General features: G+C 40.2%; 2 protein-coding genes across 4 annotated transcripts in view; both read left to right on the top strand.

Moving 5' to 3' along the window:
- Positions 1 to 1,643: 1,643 nt before the first annotated feature.
- Positions 1,644 to 16,012, top strand: pgm2 (phosphoglucomutase 2). Its single transcript, XM_061711215.1, has 13 exons — positions 1,644 to 1,842; positions 3,868 to 4,035; positions 5,571 to 5,762; positions 6,219 to 6,302; positions 6,538 to 6,731; positions 6,928 to 7,117; positions 7,219 to 7,316; positions 10,647 to 10,827; positions 11,524 to 11,617; positions 12,969 to 13,098; positions 13,191 to 13,383; positions 14,469 to 14,602; positions 14,989 to 16,012. The coding sequence occupies exons 1-13, from the start codon at positions 1,768 to 1,770 to the stop codon at positions 15,089 to 15,091; spliced, it is 1,836 nt and encodes a 611-aa protein (XP_061567199.1). The 5' UTR covers positions 1,644 to 1,767; the 3' UTR covers positions 15,092 to 16,012.
- A 525-nt stretch (positions 16,013 to 16,537) lies between these two features.
- The window catches only part of tbc1d1 (TBC1 (tre-2/USP6, BUB2, cdc16) domain family, member 1), a 70,754-nt gene continuing 67,002 nt past the window's right edge, over positions 16,538 to 20,289 (top strand). Inside the window, exons 1-2 of one of the 3 annotated variants that reach the window (XM_061710874.1) lie at positions 16,538 to 16,746; positions 17,449 to 18,082. In XM_061710874.1, the coding sequence (XP_061566858.1) occupies positions 17,489 to 18,082 (594 nt within the window). In that variant the 5' untranslated portion in view covers positions 16,538 to 16,746; positions 17,449 to 17,488. Of the gene's footprint in view, positions 16,747 to 17,179; positions 17,223 to 17,448; positions 18,083 to 20,289 lie in introns of those variants that run through there. The other 2 variants (XM_061711019.1, XM_061710934.1) reach the window with 2 other exon arrangements.

Raw genomic sequence — 20,289 nt, 5'->3', positions numbered from 1 at the left:
AAAGTAAAATAATTTTGATTACTCTTGAGAATTGCAAATTATTTCATCTCAAATGTGTTTGGGGACCTCTTGGATTACACAGCATGTCTTTGTAATCTCAAAGAGACGGTTTAATTACCACAGGCTGCAGTAAAGGACTGCTGTGTTAGAACCTACAACTAATGCACCTGAGAGGGGAGTAGCTGCACTTAAAGCAGCACTAGGGACTTTTTTTTGGGTTAAAATATAAATTTCAATGTCATTTGAAGGCAAGGCAAGTTTATTTGTATAGCACAATTATAGCACAAAGTGCTTTACATCAACATTAAAAGCAGAAAGACACAAACAGTAAAAAACAAATAAAATGTTAAGAAGAGGTAAAATAATAAAAAGCACAAGTTGTTAAAAAGTAAGGGCAGTAGAGTACAGCAGGCAAGTATTTAATTTAAGTACACTTCAGTAAACAGTAATGTTTTTAGGCCTGATTTAAAGGAGCTGACAGTTTGAGCAGACTTCAGGTCTACAGGAAGTTTGTTCCACCGGTGAGGAGCAGAATAACTGAACGCTGCCTCACCATGCTTGGTTCTAGTTCTTGGGACACACAACAAACCAGATCCAGATGAACCTCAGGGGTCTGGGAGCTTCATAGGAACTAACAGATTAACCATGTATTTTGGTCCAAGACCATTCAGTGCTTTGTAGACCAGCAGTAAGATTTTAACCTCTATCCTTTGACTCACTGGAAGCCAGTGTAGTGATTTCATGACCGGTGTAATGTGGTCCAGTTTCCTGGTGTTTGTAAGGAATCAGCAGCTGCCTGATTGATTTCTTGTTAAGGCCTGCAAAGATGCCATTGCAATAATCCAACCTACTGATAATGAATGCATGAAGGAATTCTTGCTTGTTTTTAGGAAACTAAGAAGGACATAACACAATGATATTGAAAAAATAATAATTTGGGCTCCAGCAGGAAATGACTTCTGAGTTTACTGAATTGCAGATCATCAATAAACAAATAATTTATACCAGTTATTTTATTAATAACGTGTTTTACCTTGTAGTTGGTACTGGAGATGCCAAGCTTCTGGTACTTACTTTGTATAAGATCTTAGATTATTTGCTTGCTGCGTTTCCCAAAGTACAGGACTGTCTCAGAAAATTAGAATATTGTGATTTTCTGTAATGCAATTACAAAAACAAAAATGTCATACATTCTGGATTCATTACAAATCAACTGAAATATTGCAAGCCTTTTATTATTTTAATATTGCTGATCATGGTTTACAGCTTAAGAAAACTCAAATATCCTATCTCAAAATATTAGAATATTCTGGGAATCTTCATCTAAACTGTAAGTCATAATCAGCAATATTAAAATAATAAAAGGCTTACAATATTTCAGTTGATTTGTAATGAATCCAGAATGTATGACATTTGTTTTTTTAATTGCATTACAGAAAATAAAGAACTTTATCACAATATTCTAATTTTCTGAGACAGTCCTGTAGATGCAATTTAAAACCTGTATTATACCAATGCCTTTCATAAAGGACCAGTCGGTCCGTGAAGTATACACACTTGCTAATAACTACTTTACGTGCAGTCCGTGAATGCCGCACCACACGACGCTGCTTTGACGCGTGACGTCACAGCCGCCCGGCCCATTCAGGTCAGGTGGCCATTGACATCGGTGGAATCAGCTGCGTTTGCGAAGCAAAACTCTTCTCGGTTAGGACATTCACCTCGAAACAGCAGCGGGAGTGAGCTGGAAGTGTATTAACAAGAGAAATGGAGAAGGCTTTTACCCCCACCGGCGACGCCACACTGGACCAGGCGCTGCAGCTGTGGCTGCAGTACGACCAAGTAAGCTGAGCCGCTTAAGGCTGATTTATGGTCCGCGTTACACCAACGCACACCGTACGCTGCGCGTCGCCGCGTACGTTACGCCGTACCCTACGGCGTAGGCTCTGCGTCGTTTTAACGCCGAACCATAATTCAGGCTTTATTAGCCCACAGTGCTGCGACTCTGTCATTGTTTTACATTTTCATTTTGCTGTCATATTGAAAGTAGGACTCTTTTTCTTTCTTTCTTTTTTACATTTTACATTGCCATGCAACAATTTTAAGTCAACCTCATTCATAAATGCTCAATGACACATACATAATCAAATAACTTCAATTCTAATGGTATTTTTGTTCTTTTAGTGCTAGACTGTATTGTAGTGTCCTTTTAATGTAGGAATAAAACATCCGTGTTATTGAAGGAAAAAGAAATTTGTTCTTAAAATTCAGTTTTGAGGCAAGGCGAGTTTATTTGTATAACCCAATTCAACACAAGGTAATTCAAAGTGCTTTAAATCAACATTAAAAGGGGGAAGACACAATAAAACAGTAAATAACAAATAAAATAAAATGATAAGAAAAGAGGTAAAATAATAAAAAGCACAAGTTGGTAAAAAGTAAGGGCAGTAGAGTACAGCATGTAAGTATTTGATTTAAGAGTACGCTTCAGTAAAACAGTAATGTTTTTAACCCTGATTTAAAGGAGCTGATTCTTTAAAATACAGTAGACTTTGATATGAATCATAACATTTCAACTTAAATCATTATAGTTAAATGACAATCAATGCAAAATAATTAATTAATTTAGCAAGAGAGCCTTGGCAGCTTGGTACTTACAATTCACATTCTGTTTTATTTTAGGAAAAACATTTTTGGTAAAAAGTGTTTGTTTTCTGCTCTTAATATCTAAACACTAGCACACTAATCCGTAGTAATTTCACACAGTCATATATATGCGCACACACACTTACACGCTTTTTTTTTTTTGTTTTAAGGCTGAGTCACGCGTGCTCCCACACTGAAACGAGACTAAAACGCATCCGACCATCTGACCAGCACAAGCTCAGTCCTTCTTCTCTTGTCTAAAAGACATCTGCGATGCCACCAATTAGGTCCACATTGGGGAAAACAGATCCGGATTCATTGGCCTAAAGATAATTGTGTTTAGCTGGTTTCCTCAGTTGAACATTAAAGGTCATACTGAATGGAAGCTATCATGGATGGCATTTTTTAATCAGGCTCATACTTTCAGCAAATGTTTCCTTTTTTTTCCAGTTCTATTAAATGTAGTTGGCACATGAGAAGCTCAGGTGGTGATTTATTTTTTCAAATGTGAACATTTGCTGGTTTTTAATTCTGATTAGAACAGTTCTGTTAAAGGTTGAACTGATGGACACGTGTTATTCTGATATTTCAGTTTACTCTTTCTTAACTTTCCAGATAATGTTTGGAAAATGTCATAGATTAACCGATTGTGAAATTACATTAAATGCACTGTTCCAGTTCCTGTACTTGTAGAAGATACTCCCAATGGTAACTCATATCAAAGAGGGAGTTGTTTCTGTTGTTAGTGGTTGTTAATTTTAATATCTGGAACAAAAGTGCAAAAAAACAATAAACATCTATGATGTCCAACCCTTCAAATGAGTAAAAAAAAACAGGATTGCTTCATTTAAACTGCATAAATCACAGGGCTATTTGAAAAGTAAAAGTTCAAAGGCTTGGATGTGAAAACTGTGTTGAAAATCCAATATCTGATCAGTCAATACCATCAGTATCGACCCCTGATACATATATTTAATTGGATTAGTCCCATCACTAGAAACTTGTCAACACAGCCTGAATGAAATGCTCTGTTCAGTGCCAAGAATTGAAGCTTCACAGAAAACAGCTTCTTGGTAATACTAACCTCGTCATCACCAAGTGACAAACTGAGGTCTGATATACAGATTTAAAGAATATTCATAATTGGTGAGTCAGTGTGGATTATTATTTTTTTTACATCATGTGACTTTAATGTGGACTTGTTTCTTTTTGTTTGTTTAGAACCCCAAAACCGTGTCAATGGTGCAGGAGCTGGCGAAGAAGGGGGCGGTGGAGACTCTGAGGAAATGTTTCTCCTCCAGGATGGAGTTTGGTACGGCGGGACTGAGAGCAGCCATGGGCCCCGGCATTTCCTGCATGAACGACCTCACCATCATCCAGACCACGCAGGTGCGTTAACTGATAAACTCCTGCTGCACATTAACCAGAGGAAATACCTTAAGATTACTTGGGTTGTGAGTATTTAACTGAATTGAATTAAGCATCGAGTCACATGAGCAAACGTGCTCAATATTGTTTGTTTTATTCTTTAATTTATTTTTTTCCTCAGCATTTGAGGAACTCAATCATATTGCATCTTTACAATCTTCCATCTTGTTAACAGGTTTATGCTTCACCATCAAACTCAGGCCATCTCCGCTGTAAGCTGTTCCCTTGATTAGTACAAGATGTGCTTTATTTCTCAGTTGCTTTGTCTGAGTTACAAAGAAAACAAAAAAGAAGCTCAGATGATCTCAAGTCCTATATATAGGCTACGTGAATAGATGCATAAATCATACTTTATTACAATAAAAGGTTTAAAACAAAAAAAAAAAGCAAATACAGTTAATTAGACTCATACTTTGCTGTAGAAATGGGGATAAAGGGATGAAAGGCTCCCCAACCTGAAGAGCTGAGATTGTAGGACCAATGACGCTATAATGAAATGCACTTTTGAAAATTTCCTCTCACATCCTCATTTGAAAGATCTTTCTCAACATGTCTTTTCAATTTATCATTGTTGTTTTTATTCATTTTATTATTAGTATTAATCCTGTTTATCACTACCCTTTGGTTGGATTGTCCTCTTTACATTTTTTATTTTTTTTAATTTCACCTTTATTTAACCAGATAAAAAGACCCATTGAGGTCAAGACCACTTTTCCAAGGGTGACCTGGCCAAGGAAGGCAGCAGCACACGTCCACACACAAATAACAGCAATGACGTAATAAACATTAAAATGAGAGGGCAAACTGTTTAGCAAATAAAGTGCAATAGTGGTGACTTCAATAATATGTAAAAAACAACTTCAGAAATAATTTAAAATTTAAGAACACGGGCACATGTAGTTTAAAAACACAGGCACTGCCGAAAGGATTTTCTTTGTCGGTTTTTAAGAAGTGAGCGAAAGGCTTCAAATGAAACAAGTTCAGGCATTTTCAGTTCAAGTTGGAGGTTATTCCACGCAGAGGGTGCCGAGAAACGAAAAGCTTTTTTCCCCAAGTTAGTCCGAACACGAGGAACAGCCAGGTGTAAAGTGTCACTCTCTGAAGAAATAAACATAAGGAACCAAGCCAAGAAGAGCCTTATAAATCAGAGTCATCCAGTGTGTAAATCGTCTAACATTCAGAGAAGGCAAGCCAGCTTTAGCATACAATTCACAGTGGTGAGTGAGATGGCTACAACCAGTTATGAACCGTAGACCACAGTGGTAGACAGGAGTCAAGGACTGTAGACAGCTGGCTGCTGACGCACACATGTACACAACATCGCCGTAATCAAGAACAGACAGAAAAGTAGCCGAAATCAGAAACTTTCGTGCTCTGAGGGGAAAAAACATGCCTTCTGTAATAAAAACCGAGTTTCACCCTTAGTTTAGAGACCAAATTTTTTATGTGTGCTTTAACAGCTGTCGTCCTCTTTATTTTTATATCCCCCCTGACAGGGTTTCTGTCGCTACCTGGAACAGAGTTTGGGAAATCTCAAAGAGCGAGGGGTGGTGATCGGGTACGATGCACGGGCCCACCCTCCCAGCGGAGGCAGCAGCAAGCGTTTCGCCAGCCTGGCTGCAGCAGTTTTCATCAGCCGAGGGGTGCCAGTGCACCTCTTCTCTGACATCACCCCTACACCCTTCGTGGTAATCACTTTGATTTAAGGAGTTGTGTTTTTTTTGCAGCACTGAGGCCGTGTTTAAATCTCATGTCAGCTTGTTGTTGCTGTGACGGTTGCTGGTGGGTCAGAAGCTACGGGGCAAACTCCACTCCAAAACCTGATTTCTCCTGCTATACAACATGTTGCATAATACAAATATGATTCAGCAAGTTGAGTTTAAGAGTAAATCTGTGCGGAAACCTTGTTTTTCAGGGGGTTTTGATTTATTTTTCATGTTGCATTACATGAGCCTTGTTTTTAATGTATTTAAATTACATGAGTACATATGTAGAAGTATTTTTTTGCCAGTTATTCACGCTTAAATTGTTCATATTTTGATTTGATGCATTTTTATCTTTGTGCTCTTTTAAATGTATGGATGTCTTTTTTGTTTATATAATGTGTGTATATTTTCAGCTTCTTGCTCTCGTTCCTCCTGCAGCCTTTCACCGTTTCTCACCTGGGTCTGTGTGCTGGTATTATGGTCACTGCATCACACAACCCCAAACAAGACAATGGATACAAGGTAACATTTGACTTATTTTTTTTTTATCAATTTGTTTGTTTGTTGGAAAGTGTTTTCAGCTTACTACATTAAATCAGTTTTGTTACCAAAACCAATCCTAGAGGCATAGTTTAATTAACGATTTTCTTTTGTTTCCCTGATTAATTTAAATAAATGTAACAAAGCAAATTTTGTATTTTGTTTCCCAATTCATGATGCATCACGTGTGTCTGTAATGTTTCTATTTCTGTCGTAGGTGTACTGGGAAAATGGAGCCCAGATTGTGTCTCCTCATGACAAAGGTATCGCAAAAGCCATTGAGGAGAACCTGGAGCCTTGGCCCGAGTCCTGGGACACTGAGAAGGCCCTGAAAAGCCCCTTGCTCAAAGACCCGTACCAGGACATCCACACAGAATACTTCAAAGCCATCCAGAAACTCTGCCACCACAGGTGCACCACAGATTAATGATCTTTTCAGCTGCATACACCATATAAGTCACTTAAGTTGTATACCTCTTAATGTTTTTTTTTTAAGTTCAGATTTGAACATTAATAATTGACCATACAGGTAAAATTAACACTGATCTGTCCACACAAAATTACGCATGACAACTGACATTATGTGTTTTGATTTTGTTCTTTACAGGGATATAAACAAAAGCTCAGAGGTGAAAATAGTGCACACATCTGTGCATGGCGTTGGTCACACTTTTGTCCAGTCAGCTTTCAAGGCTTTTGACCTTCACCCTCCCCACGCGGTGGAGGAACAGAAGGATCCAGACCCTGAATTTCCCACCGTCAAATACCCTAATCCTGAGGAGGGAGAGGGAGTGCTGGTGTGTACTAGACATTCACACAACGCCAGCAACATATTTGGCATTCTTGTAGTTTGATTGTGTAAAATGTCCGTGTTTTGCTTTTGTTTTTTTTCCCACAGACGTTGTCTTTTGCTCTTGCAGAAAGGGAAGGGGCCACTGTGGTGTTGGCAAATGACCCTGATGCTGATCGGCTGGCTGTTGCTGAGAAGCAGGAGAGGTGGGTGGTTGCCTGCAATATATAAGATTTAACTTAAAGGGGACCTATTATGGCATTTAATGTCTATTTTAAACAGGCCTTGAATGTCTTAAAAACAAGCTTTTGATAGTTTTTTCTATATAAATTAGAAATTCAGCCTCTGGGCCTTGTCTTTATCTTTACCGTTTCTAACCTCATTATCTATGTGGGATTCTGAGTGGGCGGGGAGGCTATGATAATGAGGCACTGTGCTGATTGGCTGCCTGAATGACGCGATACACCGCTATGAAAAAATGGCGGAGGCTCCGGCCGGCGGAGTTAATCCTGAATTATGGTTCTGCGTTAAATCGACGCAGACCCTACGCCGTAGGCATGGGCGTCCGTTTGATTTCAGAAGTGCTGGGGACATTTACCATAAACCTGAGTAAGGTTTGAAAAGTGCTGGGTACGAGCTACGCCCATTACTTCCGAATTGAGGTTTCATGATAAATAATAGGCATTGCTTATTATTATTATTATTTTAATATTGCTGATCATGGCTTACAGTTTAAGAAAACTCAAATATCCTATCTCAAAAAATTTGAATATTCTGGGAATCTTAATCTTAAACTGTAAGCCATAATCAGCAATATTAAAATAATAAAAGGCTTGCAATATTTCAGTTGATTTGTAAAGAATCCAGAATGTATGACATTTTTAGACTCCAGAAAAATAAAGGACTTTATCACAATATTCTAATTTTCTGAGACAGTCCTGTAAACTTGTTTGTGTCGTTGTGCTGAACCACTTGCGAATATCCATGCTTTGTGTTAACGGAGCAGCAGAGAGCAGCGTCTTGCTGCTGCAGGAAACTGCGCGCTGGAAGCAGATCAGTGACGGACACTGGCTGATTTATGGTTCCGCGTTGCACCAACGCAAAGCGTACGGCGTAGGATAGGCAGGGATGCGAACGTAAGGTGCGCGACGCTGCGTAACCTACGCCGTAGGGTACGCCGTCGATTTAACGTGGAACCATAAATCAGGCTTGACGCGCACTCATTTGTCAGTTTTCTTTTCGTCTTTTCAACTGAGCATGAAGACGCATAAAATGAGGGTGCAGTGCTTGCTTATGCACCCTCGTAGAACCGCCTGCGGAACGCAACTTTTAATTCCCATTTCCCAAGCCCTACCTGGAGGTGAAGCCCGAGTCCTCCCCGCTGTCTGTCACACACATAGAAAGATCTGGGCACAGACGCAGCAGGTCCTGTTGTCCCGCCACTAAGATTTTGCTGGCCTTAATGTTTCCTATGTTTTATTTTGTTCATTATTGATAAATTTAGTGTTGATGTGTGTGTGACAGACGTGTGTTTGGGGCGTTAATGAAAATACGGGACAAATCGCGTCTTACTTAATTTTTTTTTTTTTTTTGGTGGTGGGGACAAATCTGCTCGTCAGACAAAGTGGTGGGGATGCGTCCCCACCGTCCCCGGTGGAAATGACGCGCCTGACCGTAGGCTCTGCGTTGGTGTAACGCGGAACCATAAATCAGCCTTTACATCATGTCATGCATGCGAGCGAGCATCAGCGACAAAATCAATTCCATTGCTTTATTTTCTTTTGGACTGTCCTAACTGGCCCCAGCGACGCAGCGCTGCGCGGCACGCCGTTTTGAGCTGAACATTTGTCGGACACCCTGCTTCTATTTTCTTCCTGTCGCTCGCGTTGAAAGCCGGTTGAAAGCGCTGTAGAAAACGGTCACAGATGAGGAACCGCTGATCCAGTTAGTTGAAATGAGAAGTTATCTCTATGATACCTCCTCATTTCACTACAAAAACCTCAATAAAGTGGCAGCTGCTGGAGGGAGATGGACAGAGAACGTCCGATGTCACACAGTGCGATAGTCTGACGCTCGCATGCAGTTACACAGTTTTATAGTTGTGGGCGTGGTTTCACGCATCGGACGCCAACCTCTGCTCCTGTCGTGACGTCACGACTGGAACAGAATCTGAACGGCTCGTAGAAGTCACATGACACTGGATGGCTCATCCGGGCGGCTGTACGGACACTGCAGAATTTGGTTGCTTTCCTCCTCCTCTGAGTTGGCAGGCTGAGGGGAGACCACTTTATATATGTTAAAGCAAGAGAAAACATGTTTTTCATAATAGGTCCCCTTTAATCATTTAGGTTTTAACACTTCCATCCTTAAGCACTAAAATTATATTTAACTATAATTGTATGTTGAGTCATATTTTCTCATTAATCTCTAAACTTACAAATAACTGCGAACTAGAAGGAGTTCAGTCCTTTGCAAAGTGAATCTCTATGAAATGCATTTCAGTCAAACTGAGGTCTGGACTTCTGCTCTACAACACTTTTTATTTTTTCTTAGTTAGATTGAAGCAGTTTCTTAAATAGAGTATTGCCTTAATCTAATAGTGAACAGAGTATTGCGGTTCATGTAAACGTAATCGATAAATGCAATGTACCCACTTCCTGTGCCTACTGAACAATCCCAAACCATCAGTCCTCCACCACTGTGCATATTTCTGCTGGCAGGCAACGTACTGTTTCTCAACAAATGTGGCACTGTGTTTTATGACCAAACATTTCCGCTTCGGTCTTATCTGCCCTTGAAACACTGTCTATGTTCAAAAGTCATCTCAATCAACAAACCATAGAAAGCCTTTTTTTTTTTTCTGATATTTAAAACATTAGGCAAGGCGAGCATATATATATATAGTATAGCACATTGCAACAACAAGGCAATTAAAGGTGCTTTACACTGAACAAATATGAAAAGTAAAGAGGAGAAAAAAGGTGCAGTGGCAGAATAAAGACAAGTTAGACTTAAATCACACTTTAGTACTGAAATTAACATTGTTTAAATCTCAATTCAGAAGGGTTTAAATAATTCAGTCAGGCAGTTGTGAACACATGATTTAAAGGAACTGAGGGTTTCAGCATTCCTGCAGTTTTCTTTAAGTTTGTACCAGATCTGTGGAGCATAAATTAGAGGCTTTAATTGTTTTTTAATTACAATTTTAGAATTTTCGTGAATTTTCTTCCTGATTTTTCTTCTCCACATTGGGCTGGACTCTTTTTCTCTTGAAACAAACATGCTCAGTCCACAATGATCAAACAACCGGTAAAATCAACAGCAGTTTTTGGTGTAATTTATAATAATAATGTGAACATAATTAGGTTATCAAAGCTCCAACATTACAACAAACAGTACAGTAGGAGGGTCCTCTCTTTACTTCTAGGTCCTGATCAAAACTTCCTGTCATAATTACTGCATGACATCTGGAGTTATTTAATCATGATGGAATTTCAGGCCTGTTTCTAGTTTGTCTTTGTGTCTCTGTGCCTCAGTGGACGGTGGCGAGTGTTCAGTGGCAACGAGTTGGGAGCGTTACTTGGCTGGTGGTTATTCTCCAGCTGGAAACAGGACAACCCTGACGTTGCAGCCGTAAAAAACATCTACATGCTGTCCAGCACCGTCTCTTCCAAAATACTGCGAGCCATTGCTTTGAAGGAGGGCTTCCACTTCGAGGTAACACACTAGAGTTCAAGGCTCGAATTTCATATTTGTGTTTATGTCTTGCAAACAGCAATACATGACAAAGTGGGGTCTGATTTATATAATTGTTCCCAAGATCTAGAAGAAAAATAAACCACTTTAGCTGAAAATGGTGTTTACAATTAGTTTGGTCATTTTCACATATGTTGGTGTGCACCAGATTACATATTTTTCAGTTTGCTTGGGTCAGGACTGTCATCGGTTAATATCAGTGTTGTCAAGGCGTCATGTTACCATGACAATCAACTTCAATTGAAGAGCTAAATAGCATAACGAAACAACGGCTACACATTCTGACCCAGAGTTCGCCAAAATCTATACCGTTTGTAAAATTAGGGCGACTGCAGCTGAAAGGTATTTGTCCCCATCTGTAGGTAGAAATTTATTTTGCCGTGTTTAATTATGTGGTTAAAAAAAAAAATTTGAAGCTTCTCTGTTTTCTGCGACAAGAAAATTACTTTTAATAGCATTTTATTTTTTAAGTAAAGTACTTTCTTCCAGTGAAATGCTTTTAGTAATAGTATTTATTCTGATAAAATGTCTTTATCGCCTATTAATAATCCAGTTAAGAGTTTTAGGTTATTAAGTTTCACCACTCATAATGATCAAACATCCTCCGTTACTAGCACTACTGATTTCAGCCAAAGCTCTTACCATATCTTTCCACAGGAAACACTAACAGGATTCAAGTGGATGGGGAACAGAGCCAGAGACCTCCTGGACCAGGGGAAGACTGTTCTGTTTGCTTTTGAGGAGGCCATAGGTATGTACACAATAAAAAAGTAATCATGTCCATAAGTGAAGGCACAGGGTAGAAGAGAAATTAGAGGAATATAGGAGCTTGTGTCTAGTTTTTCTCTGACAGGATCCTCCTGAGCTTATGGCCTGTTCATAATGCTCATTTGGCCTTAATTGGTCCAGCCAGTCCCGGGATTCAACCTAACAATTATCTTAAGCAGGCTGGGTTTTAAACAGTAAGACTGTATGTAAGTAGGGGCACTTTTAAAGGCTACACCATGTCTGTTACATTAAGTGGTATTTTTTGGTCCAGACTCACTGAGAAAATTCCTTGGAAACTGAAAATGGCCTGAACACTTCCAGATTAATGAATATTTGCCCATTTGAGTAGTGATAACAGGGTTATCACGGTGAAGATGTCTTTGAGATATCACATTATGAGCCATATCTACCAAATGCACCAGGGGGGAAAAAAATCAGTTTTTTTAATGAAAATCTCCTGCTTTGATTTCAAAAAGACAAAGTAAGGTATGATTTGTTCAGTAAAAGCTGAGTCCAAGGTTGGCCTGCTGCATATGTTAATATTTGAGTTCTGTTGTGGCGAGGGGGTAAAAATTATGTCTTAAATTTTGGCATTGCGAGATAAACAAACTGCAGGGAGCAAAGAGTGAAAATATCTCCACAAGTTAATTTCTTTTCCTTGAAATGCCAGAGGAAGGTCTTATCAGCCCACTGTAATTTCTGTAGCTGGGATGTCATGTTCACTCGTGTTCTCCATGAGTGCAGCTCGAGCAGCCTGGAGGATCTCCACGCAGTCGCCCCGTGGTTTCAGGCTCGGCAGGTTAATTTTCTAGAAGAGTGGCCTTTTAAATCATTACTGTTTGTTTATGATGACACTTAACTCTGCAGAGAAAATGGTAAATAATGGCCGGGGTCATGAATCTTCCAAGTGTAACTACGGTTTTCCTAAGTGCCTTTTTGAAATTTATTTTTATATTTAGTTTGCTTCCCCACCCCTGCAATTTTAAAGGGGAAAAATCTTTGTTTGTGTCTTGTTTAAAAACATAAATCCTTTTACATCAGATTTGTCCACTCTGGACATTCGGTCTCCTTTAACGTTTCTGGGGGAGGCTAAAGATCAGACTCGGGCCACTGCGTCAAAGTTAAATCGTCTGGGGTTAATATAACAGATGGTGATTGAAATACGCGACATGGCATCGTTTAGAGTCTTCCCATTTAATAAGATTATGATGCCATGTTTGGAATCACATGCCTTTGGACACACACGGTTATTAAAAGAAGCAACAGCTGCTGACACTAACTGGAAATTTACACAGTCAGGATACAGAATGAAGTGCTTTATTTGTGTGTTGCAGGATATATGTGCTGTGACTCTGTTTTGGACAAGGATGGCGTCAGTGCCGCAGCCATAGCAGGAGAGATGGTCTCCTATATAGCCACAAAAAACAAAAGCCTGTCTCAACAGCTTACTTCCATCTATGGAGAGTAAGACGCACACATGTAAAAGTAACTCTTATTCAGGTTCCTTGGGTATATAAGCTGTCACTAAAGACTAACTTTGTTCCTGTTTTTCTCAGGTATGGCTACCACATCAGCAAGAACTCCTACTTCATCTGCCACGATCAGGTCGTGATCCGCAGTCTGTTTGAGCGTCTGCGCAGCCGTGGTGGCAAAAAAGACTCTTATCCCACTGAATGTGGTCGCTTCTCCATCAGCGGCGTTCGAGACCTGACCACCGGCTATGACGACAGCCAACCTGGCAACAAAGCTGTGAGGGGACAGACTTAAATAATTAATTCACTTGGGCCTGACGAGCCTCTAATATCCCATTATTGGATTTTGATTCAAGTTAATTGACAAAATGGCATGTCTGCAACCAAATGTTTGTTTTCTTTTTATATTGAGCAATTGATAGAAGCTACAAATGTAGAAAAAGAAAACAAAATATGTTGAGTAACTAACTTTGACAACTAAAACATCAAACTAAGGTTTAATTTGCTCATTTCCTTTTTTCGGACAAGAATACTTGGCATTTTTAAATACCTGACATGTTTTGGCGATCCTTTCGCCTTCATCAGAGATGCCTCATTATGAATGATGAAGGCAAAAGGATCGGCGAAACATGTCAGGTATTTAAAAAACGTAAATATTGCCCAAAAGAAAGAAATTGGCAAATTAAATTGTAAAGCCATGGACAAAATTATTTTTCTTTAAATCATCAAACTAAATTGCTATTTGCACTGAACTAGATTTCCCTCTGGACCTGCAGCAACTCCAAAATTACTTCTTAAAATGTCATGCAGCCAATTTGCACTGAATAAGCGCAGTCTTTTTTTTTTTCTCTATAATCTACAGTTATGATCTAGGCGTCTTGTTTTACAGGTCTCCGTATGAGGATTAATTTCTTTATTTTGATTCACCAGAGATATTATTACGCCATATGTGATGGATATAGGTTAAAGTCGTCATGTAATATCACACTATGCACCACAGCTGCCATAGTTGCACCTAGAAAGAGGCAGAAAGGGCAAATAGAGGAACTGTTTTTAAAAGATTCCCACCCACAAATCTCTCAATTCCCAAAATGTAAATTTGCAAAGAGTTTAAATTATCTCATGACTTCCGTGTTTTCTGAAATACGGTAGGAATCACAGAGTGGGCGCATTGGCACTGGATTAATATCACAGGCATCCTCTGTAATTATCACAGATTAATTCATTACAGTGCAAATGGGGCATTAAAATCATTTTTGTTACCTCAAATCTTTTTGTGAGGTTGTTTGGGTGGGCTTCAAAATGTTGTTCAATCCTCTTTGTACATCTGTCCCACTCTTACGCCTTCCTCTCATTTTTCAGGTTCTTCCCACCTCCAGTTCCAGTCAAATGATCACCTTTACCTTCTCCAATGGGGGTGTAGCAACGATGAGAACCAGCGGTACTGAACCAAAAATCAAATACTACACCGAGCTCTGTGCTGCTCCCGGAAACAGGTACGTCACTGTGGAGATCAATTTAATCAGGTCTGAGGGGCAGTATCTGTTTAAATAATCAAATGTGATGATTCTTGATCCATTGTGAATAAATGTATGATTTAAAAATATAAACAATTTGCATAATTAACCATTTTAAATTCAAATTGGATTATTTTTGTTTTGTTTTTTTGCCTTTTCAATAACTGAAAATCCAAAGAAATCCTAAGAATAATGTGATAAAACAAAGGAGAAATGCTGTTCTCTCACCAAACACACTGGAGCAAAAGATGTAAACAACTTATCTGTACCAGGGTTTTTCTTTAACGGTTGAAATTGGCTGATGTAGTTCTTTTACAAGAGTATCCATTGACTCGATGTTGTGTCTTTGTTTTGTCCTACATCAGTGATGTGACACACCTGAAGAAGGAACTGGATGACTTGGTTGACGCCATCATTGAAAACTTCTTCGAGCCGGAGAAGAATAAGCTGCAGCCCAAGCCCGAGTAGTCATGACAGACTAGAAATAACCAGACCCACTATGAAGTCCCGGACCAACGGTTTACTAATGTCTTACTTCGGAGGAGATACCTGATTTATTACACACTTAAACTTGATTTCTAACTATGCTAATTATAATTTATATCTTTGTTTCCATTTGAACCAGTGATTACTTTTTTATTTTTTATTTTTTTTTATGCTTTTTTAAAAACTTTTTACATAATTAGATTTATTGGAACATCTAACCTCCATATTGAGTTTTTACAGTTAGCCATGCTTCAGTTTTGTTTTTGCATATTAAGGATTTTGATCCTGTTTCACATTCAGCATTATACTTTTTTTTTTTTTTTTTACCAAGTGTAATTCAGTTTTGAAGGTCAACTGTAAAAGTCTTAAGGCCTTTCTTCAAACACAGACTGGTGTTCCATAGATCCAGACCGCTGTACGTCACCTGTATATAACAAAGTGCACTATGAAACCCACTGTGCTTTAACGTCAGGTGCTGCTAATATGAAGAGTGAGACGTGTAGGATTCAACTTGATATTCTAGACTTTGAACGTGTGAACTTATACTGTAGTAGCACAGGATGTGACTACATTTTTTTTAAGCATCTCATCAGTGAAGAAGGTGGTTCCAAAGCAATGACGCCTCAAAGCCTAGAGCTCCTCCAGGTGGAGACATTGTGCATTAATTTTAACAGTGTTTATTTCTTGATGTGAATAAATTGTACAACGCCAAAGGACTTTCCACACCTTTCAGCTCAGTATAAAACCAATATACTTTTATTTCCCAGTAACACTAGAAATGTGCACATAGTGGCTTGCATTGGTGGGCATTATGAGTCTGGAAAGCTGAAATATTGTGTGAAAATGTTTTCTTTTTTTTCTTTTCCAAATAAAAACAGTTTCCACCAAAGCAAACTTTTGAGTGATGAAATGGAAAGCGCACAGGCATTCATTTATTCAAGGCTGCTTCTAACTTTTTGAAGGGCCGTATGAGATGAGATTATGTCAGGGGGGCCTACATTTTTATTAAAGTAAGTATGATGGAGTTCAAACCCTTTGAGATCATCTCTGATGATAAATTAATCTGTTACAGTTTAGAAAGTATGTAAATCTAAAGTTCAAAGTCAAGTTGCGCTAGTTCAATAAACATTACTACCTAAGGAATCTTGCAGAGCCCTAATTGGACCATTTCAGGAACAAAAAAATAAAATAAATTTCCACTTTTATGGATTATAAAACGGTGTATATCTAAGGCATAATTAATGCGTTTTACATTTTTTAATGTCCTCACTAGGGTGTCTATCCCCCAGATATTGTATGGGACTGACCTTTCAGCTTTGGCGCGCCCCCTAGTGGCCGGGTAGATCCTATGCAGCTACACTTTTGTGTACATTGGAAGAAACCCGCTCGACATTGAAACGCACAGTTAGACCTTCTGCGCACAAGTACTCCGTGCATCCTCCGGCAGCGCATGCAGGCAGCACGCACTTGTCATTCAGAGGTGGGGTCAGGTTGGCTCCGTCTTCTATATTTAACTCCAGAAACAGCGAGAACCGCGCAGTCTGCTTCTCTCTCTCTCTCACCCGTCCGTCCGGGGCCGCCTTTTACGCACTCGCGTCCAGCCTTTCACTTCTACCGGACAGGAGGAAACTTGACAGGTGAGTCAGTCGGGATGCAGGACTGTGCTAAATCAAACCCAAAGTGATTATCTTTTCCGTGGTCCTCGCCTGGAGAAATATCCGGGTTTTATTTTATCTTACTAATTTAGCGCGGTGCGTAAAATGAACTTTAAGACCAGGTGAGGAAGGACATGCGCCTTAGGGGTCCTCTAAAACAGAATATTTCATTTCCGCATGATGGTTCCGCGAGAGATCAGCCTGCTCTGTCCTGCTGAATAAAGTTATGGATCTAAAATAAATCAAAGCAAAGCCAGGGGTAGGCAAGTAAAAGCTTAAATGTCATGTGATGGTTGATCTGATTTGAAGGGCGTGTGTGTGTATCTCCAGAGAGGACATCTATGTCCTGCGTGATGGGGACTTTTAATTCCCCACATGCAGATCTCAATTTACCATCCCAAATGGTTATACGAGCCTCTGGGAAATCTACCTTAATCCTCTCTGACTGTATCTGTCAGGTATGATATTCACGTTACCACTGTCCTGTGTCTGTTTGTCCTTGAGATTGTAAAAGTCAGTCAGCTGATTCAGTGTCCTGGGAAAACTAGCCTGCTTCTCTAAATTAACTCTTTATGTTCTAAGTCGGACAAGATATGCAGAATGGCATGCACACCGTATGTCCTGATACAGTACGTGTTTACTGTTTACTATCAAGGTCCCTGAAACGTCCCTGATGTTTTGCAGGTAGAGCGGAGGCGTGCAGCTGCCTCTAGCTTCAGATGCCATGGAAGGGCTGTATTTTGAAGTGAAGCCAAGAAGACACGGAGGTCGTAGTCCCGAGAGCTCTGACAAACCTCACTCCAGTCTAACCCCGAACCCCCGCTCCTGTCCGTCCCTTCCACGTTTGACCTCGTCCCCTCACAGTCCCCCGAAATGCATAGAGAGGTGCGCAACATGGAGGGGGCCGTTGGGCGAGGAGGTTGAGGAGGAGATGAGCTACAAACTGACGATGATTGGTTTCCAACCAGTCCACCAGATGACCACCATGGCCATGTTGCCCTGGGTGGTGGCTGAAACCTGCAGGTGTGCAGAGAAGGACCAAGGTGCCGGGCTTCACCGTGATGGGGGCCAGAAGAATCCCACTAATGGCAACCAAGCGATTGTCCTATACATCTCGGCCTCTTGGGTACGGTGTGTGTCCGCTCCGGGAGAGCGGCATCTCTGGGACCCTTTGACGCATACGGTTCTGTTTGAATGTCGTCCTCACCAAGTGACCAAGCTGATCCACAACAGCCAAGAGCCCAGCATTTTTGGCTGTCTGGTGAGAGATGCATCAAAGTGTGCCTGCTACGTCTTCAAGTGCCAGGACAGTACCAAGGTAGGTATACGTGCGGATTGACAGGAGGGTCTACAGCTGTTGGCATATTTACATGTACACAAAGAAACCATACTCAAGCTATCGGTCCCTGCCAGAGGTTCTTATGCACTCATCACAAACACCAATTGGGCTTTTCAGTTTACTCATGTAAAGTATCTGCTCTATTTCCTTTAGCAAGTTTCACCTTGACTAGTTTTGGCAGCCATTGGTAAGCTTCTATAAGAATTTTATCTGGATATCTTAAAAATCTTTGATGCTATGGTTTCCTAGCAGAGAGCTAACCCTTAACAGTCCATATATTTTCAGTAGAGATTAAGTAAAGAAACCACCTTTGGAAAAAATGTGAAAGTATTTTGACCATGATGCTACCGCCACCATGCTTAACAGCTGGTGTAACCATTCTGGGTCTAATTCCTCACTTTTACTCCTCTAAAAAAGTATTTTGCTCATTGTCATCAAAGTAACCCTTCTTTTTTTTCAACATAAAAGTTTCCTCCAGGATGATTTTCTTTGAGCAAGTGGTCAGCTGCAAACTAAGCCTCCTTATAAAACAAATTAGGGCATTAAAACAGCTTCAAAGAGAGAGTCTTAACTGTACACCCGTGGCATTCTATTTTCTAAATAAATCAGTCATAAACACATCAGCACAAGCTTAGCCTATAAATGGAGATGTTGTGTAAAAGAGATATGGTTTGTCAGATAAAGATGACAATGACAAGAGGAACTTGGATCAGATCAATATTTATTTGGATGATAAGTGTTTAGTGCGACTATATCAGCATTTATTTGACATTCCACTGAGGGAAACTGGATCTGGTCTTGGTGTGCTGTGCTTTTTATTCCATTTAGCAGCGCAAGCTAAACACTAAAGCTAAACTCCACTGACTGTGTATATACCAACATACTCTGCTGACCAGCACGCTCCTGACCTCCAATCCTTTCACCTTTCCTCCATATGTTGTTCTTCTCCAAAAGCCTTTGTATGCACAGCAGGAGATGCAGCTGGCGTCCGAGTTTGGGCACGAGACATTTGATAGCATCCCATGCCCAACATACCAAAGACAATGAGGGATCTTAGATGTGAAACTAAAGGAAGTGAGATTACAAAATATCAGTTTGACCTTAACTCCAGGTCTCTCCTGCTCCTCACATGACACGTGCACTCAGAGCTCATGTAACAAATACCTGCACACTTCAACAGCCTGCATGGGCTGCGTGGTGTACTGTAAATATCACTGAAAGTGCGCTGTGACAGAAAATGAAGACATAAACGGTTCTTGAGCAGGAACACAGACTTCTAGTTGTTAACATTAGCCAGACAGGATGTGAAAGCGTGTTGGCATGGAGACCGCTTCCTGTGCTGTAGTGTGTTGGCTGTGGGGTTTGTGTGCATGTGAGAGCTTGTTGTTATAGCTGTACTTTCAACCCCTTCAAAAATGCGATGCTGATATAACGCCGACCACCTGTTGCCCGAGCTCTGTCACACTGGGCTTAAACACGCACGCAAACGCACACATGCTAATTATAAGTACAATGTTTGGGCAGCACTGTGGGAGTCACCCTGTCACATATGAAGCTTTAGTTTACTTTTAGATGTTATGATGTAGCTTCTCACAAAAGCACCATACTCAATAACGAGCTAGAATTAGGATACGTTTTGGATTATTTAATAATTTCCTCCCAGGATTAAGATGTCTTTTGTGAATACGCTAATCAGTAAAAGGAAGGGCAGCAAGAACACACAACATGAGGAGAAGTGTCTCCTGAAGTATAGAGATCCAGATCATCCGGATCAAGGCACCAGAGGCCAGAAAGAAAGAGAGACTATGGTCAGCGCAGCAAAGTATGAGTGAAAAGGCGAGGAGTAAATGGGTGAGAAGCAATAGTGATAGTTATGCAGCTCATCTGCAAACTGGGCGTAAATCTGCGATAATCATGCCTAAATATCCTATAATGAAAGATAACATTCATTGAAGGTAGGTTAAGTTATTTTACACCATTTCTGACTCACAATACTGGACTCGTATGTCATCATATGCTAGCTATCTATCTTGTGAGTATATTATTATTTAAAAAAAAAAGTCCATTGCTCCAGCCAATCCCAGATAGGGAGGGGGCTTGTGCATATGCACATGAGGTAGTGGAGTAGGGAGGCTTGGGGGTTACTGATGGGGGTGTTTTCCTGGGGGCGGGGGGGGCACTGAAAG

The sequence above is a fragment of the Cololabis saira genome, chromosome 1, assembly GCF_033807715.1.
Source record: "Cololabis saira isolate AMF1-May2022 chromosome 1, fColSai1.1, whole genome shotgun sequence".
Classification (NCBI taxonomy): Eukaryota; Metazoa; Chordata; class Actinopteri; order Beloniformes; family Belonidae; genus Cololabis; species Cololabis saira.
The sequence above is the reverse complement of the archived record's forward strand: the minus strand, read 5'-3'. Positions and strand labels throughout refer to the sequence as shown.

What these genes read in the sequence shown, in the direction of transcription:
- pgm2 (XM_061711215.1), top strand. Translation starts at nt 1,768, where the DNA reads ATGGAGAAGGCTTTTACCCCCACCGGCGACGCCACACTGGACCAGGCG. An exon ending in TGTGGCTGCAGTACGACCAA is followed by an intron (nt 1,843 to 3,867) that starts GTAAGCTGAGCC and finishes TTGTTTGTTTAG; the next exon opens with AACCCCAAAACCGTGTCAAT. An exon ending in CAGAAACTCTGCCACCACAG is followed by an intron (nt 6,732 to 6,927) that starts GTGCACCACAGA and finishes TGTTCTTTACAG; the next exon opens with GGATATAAACAAAAGCTCAG.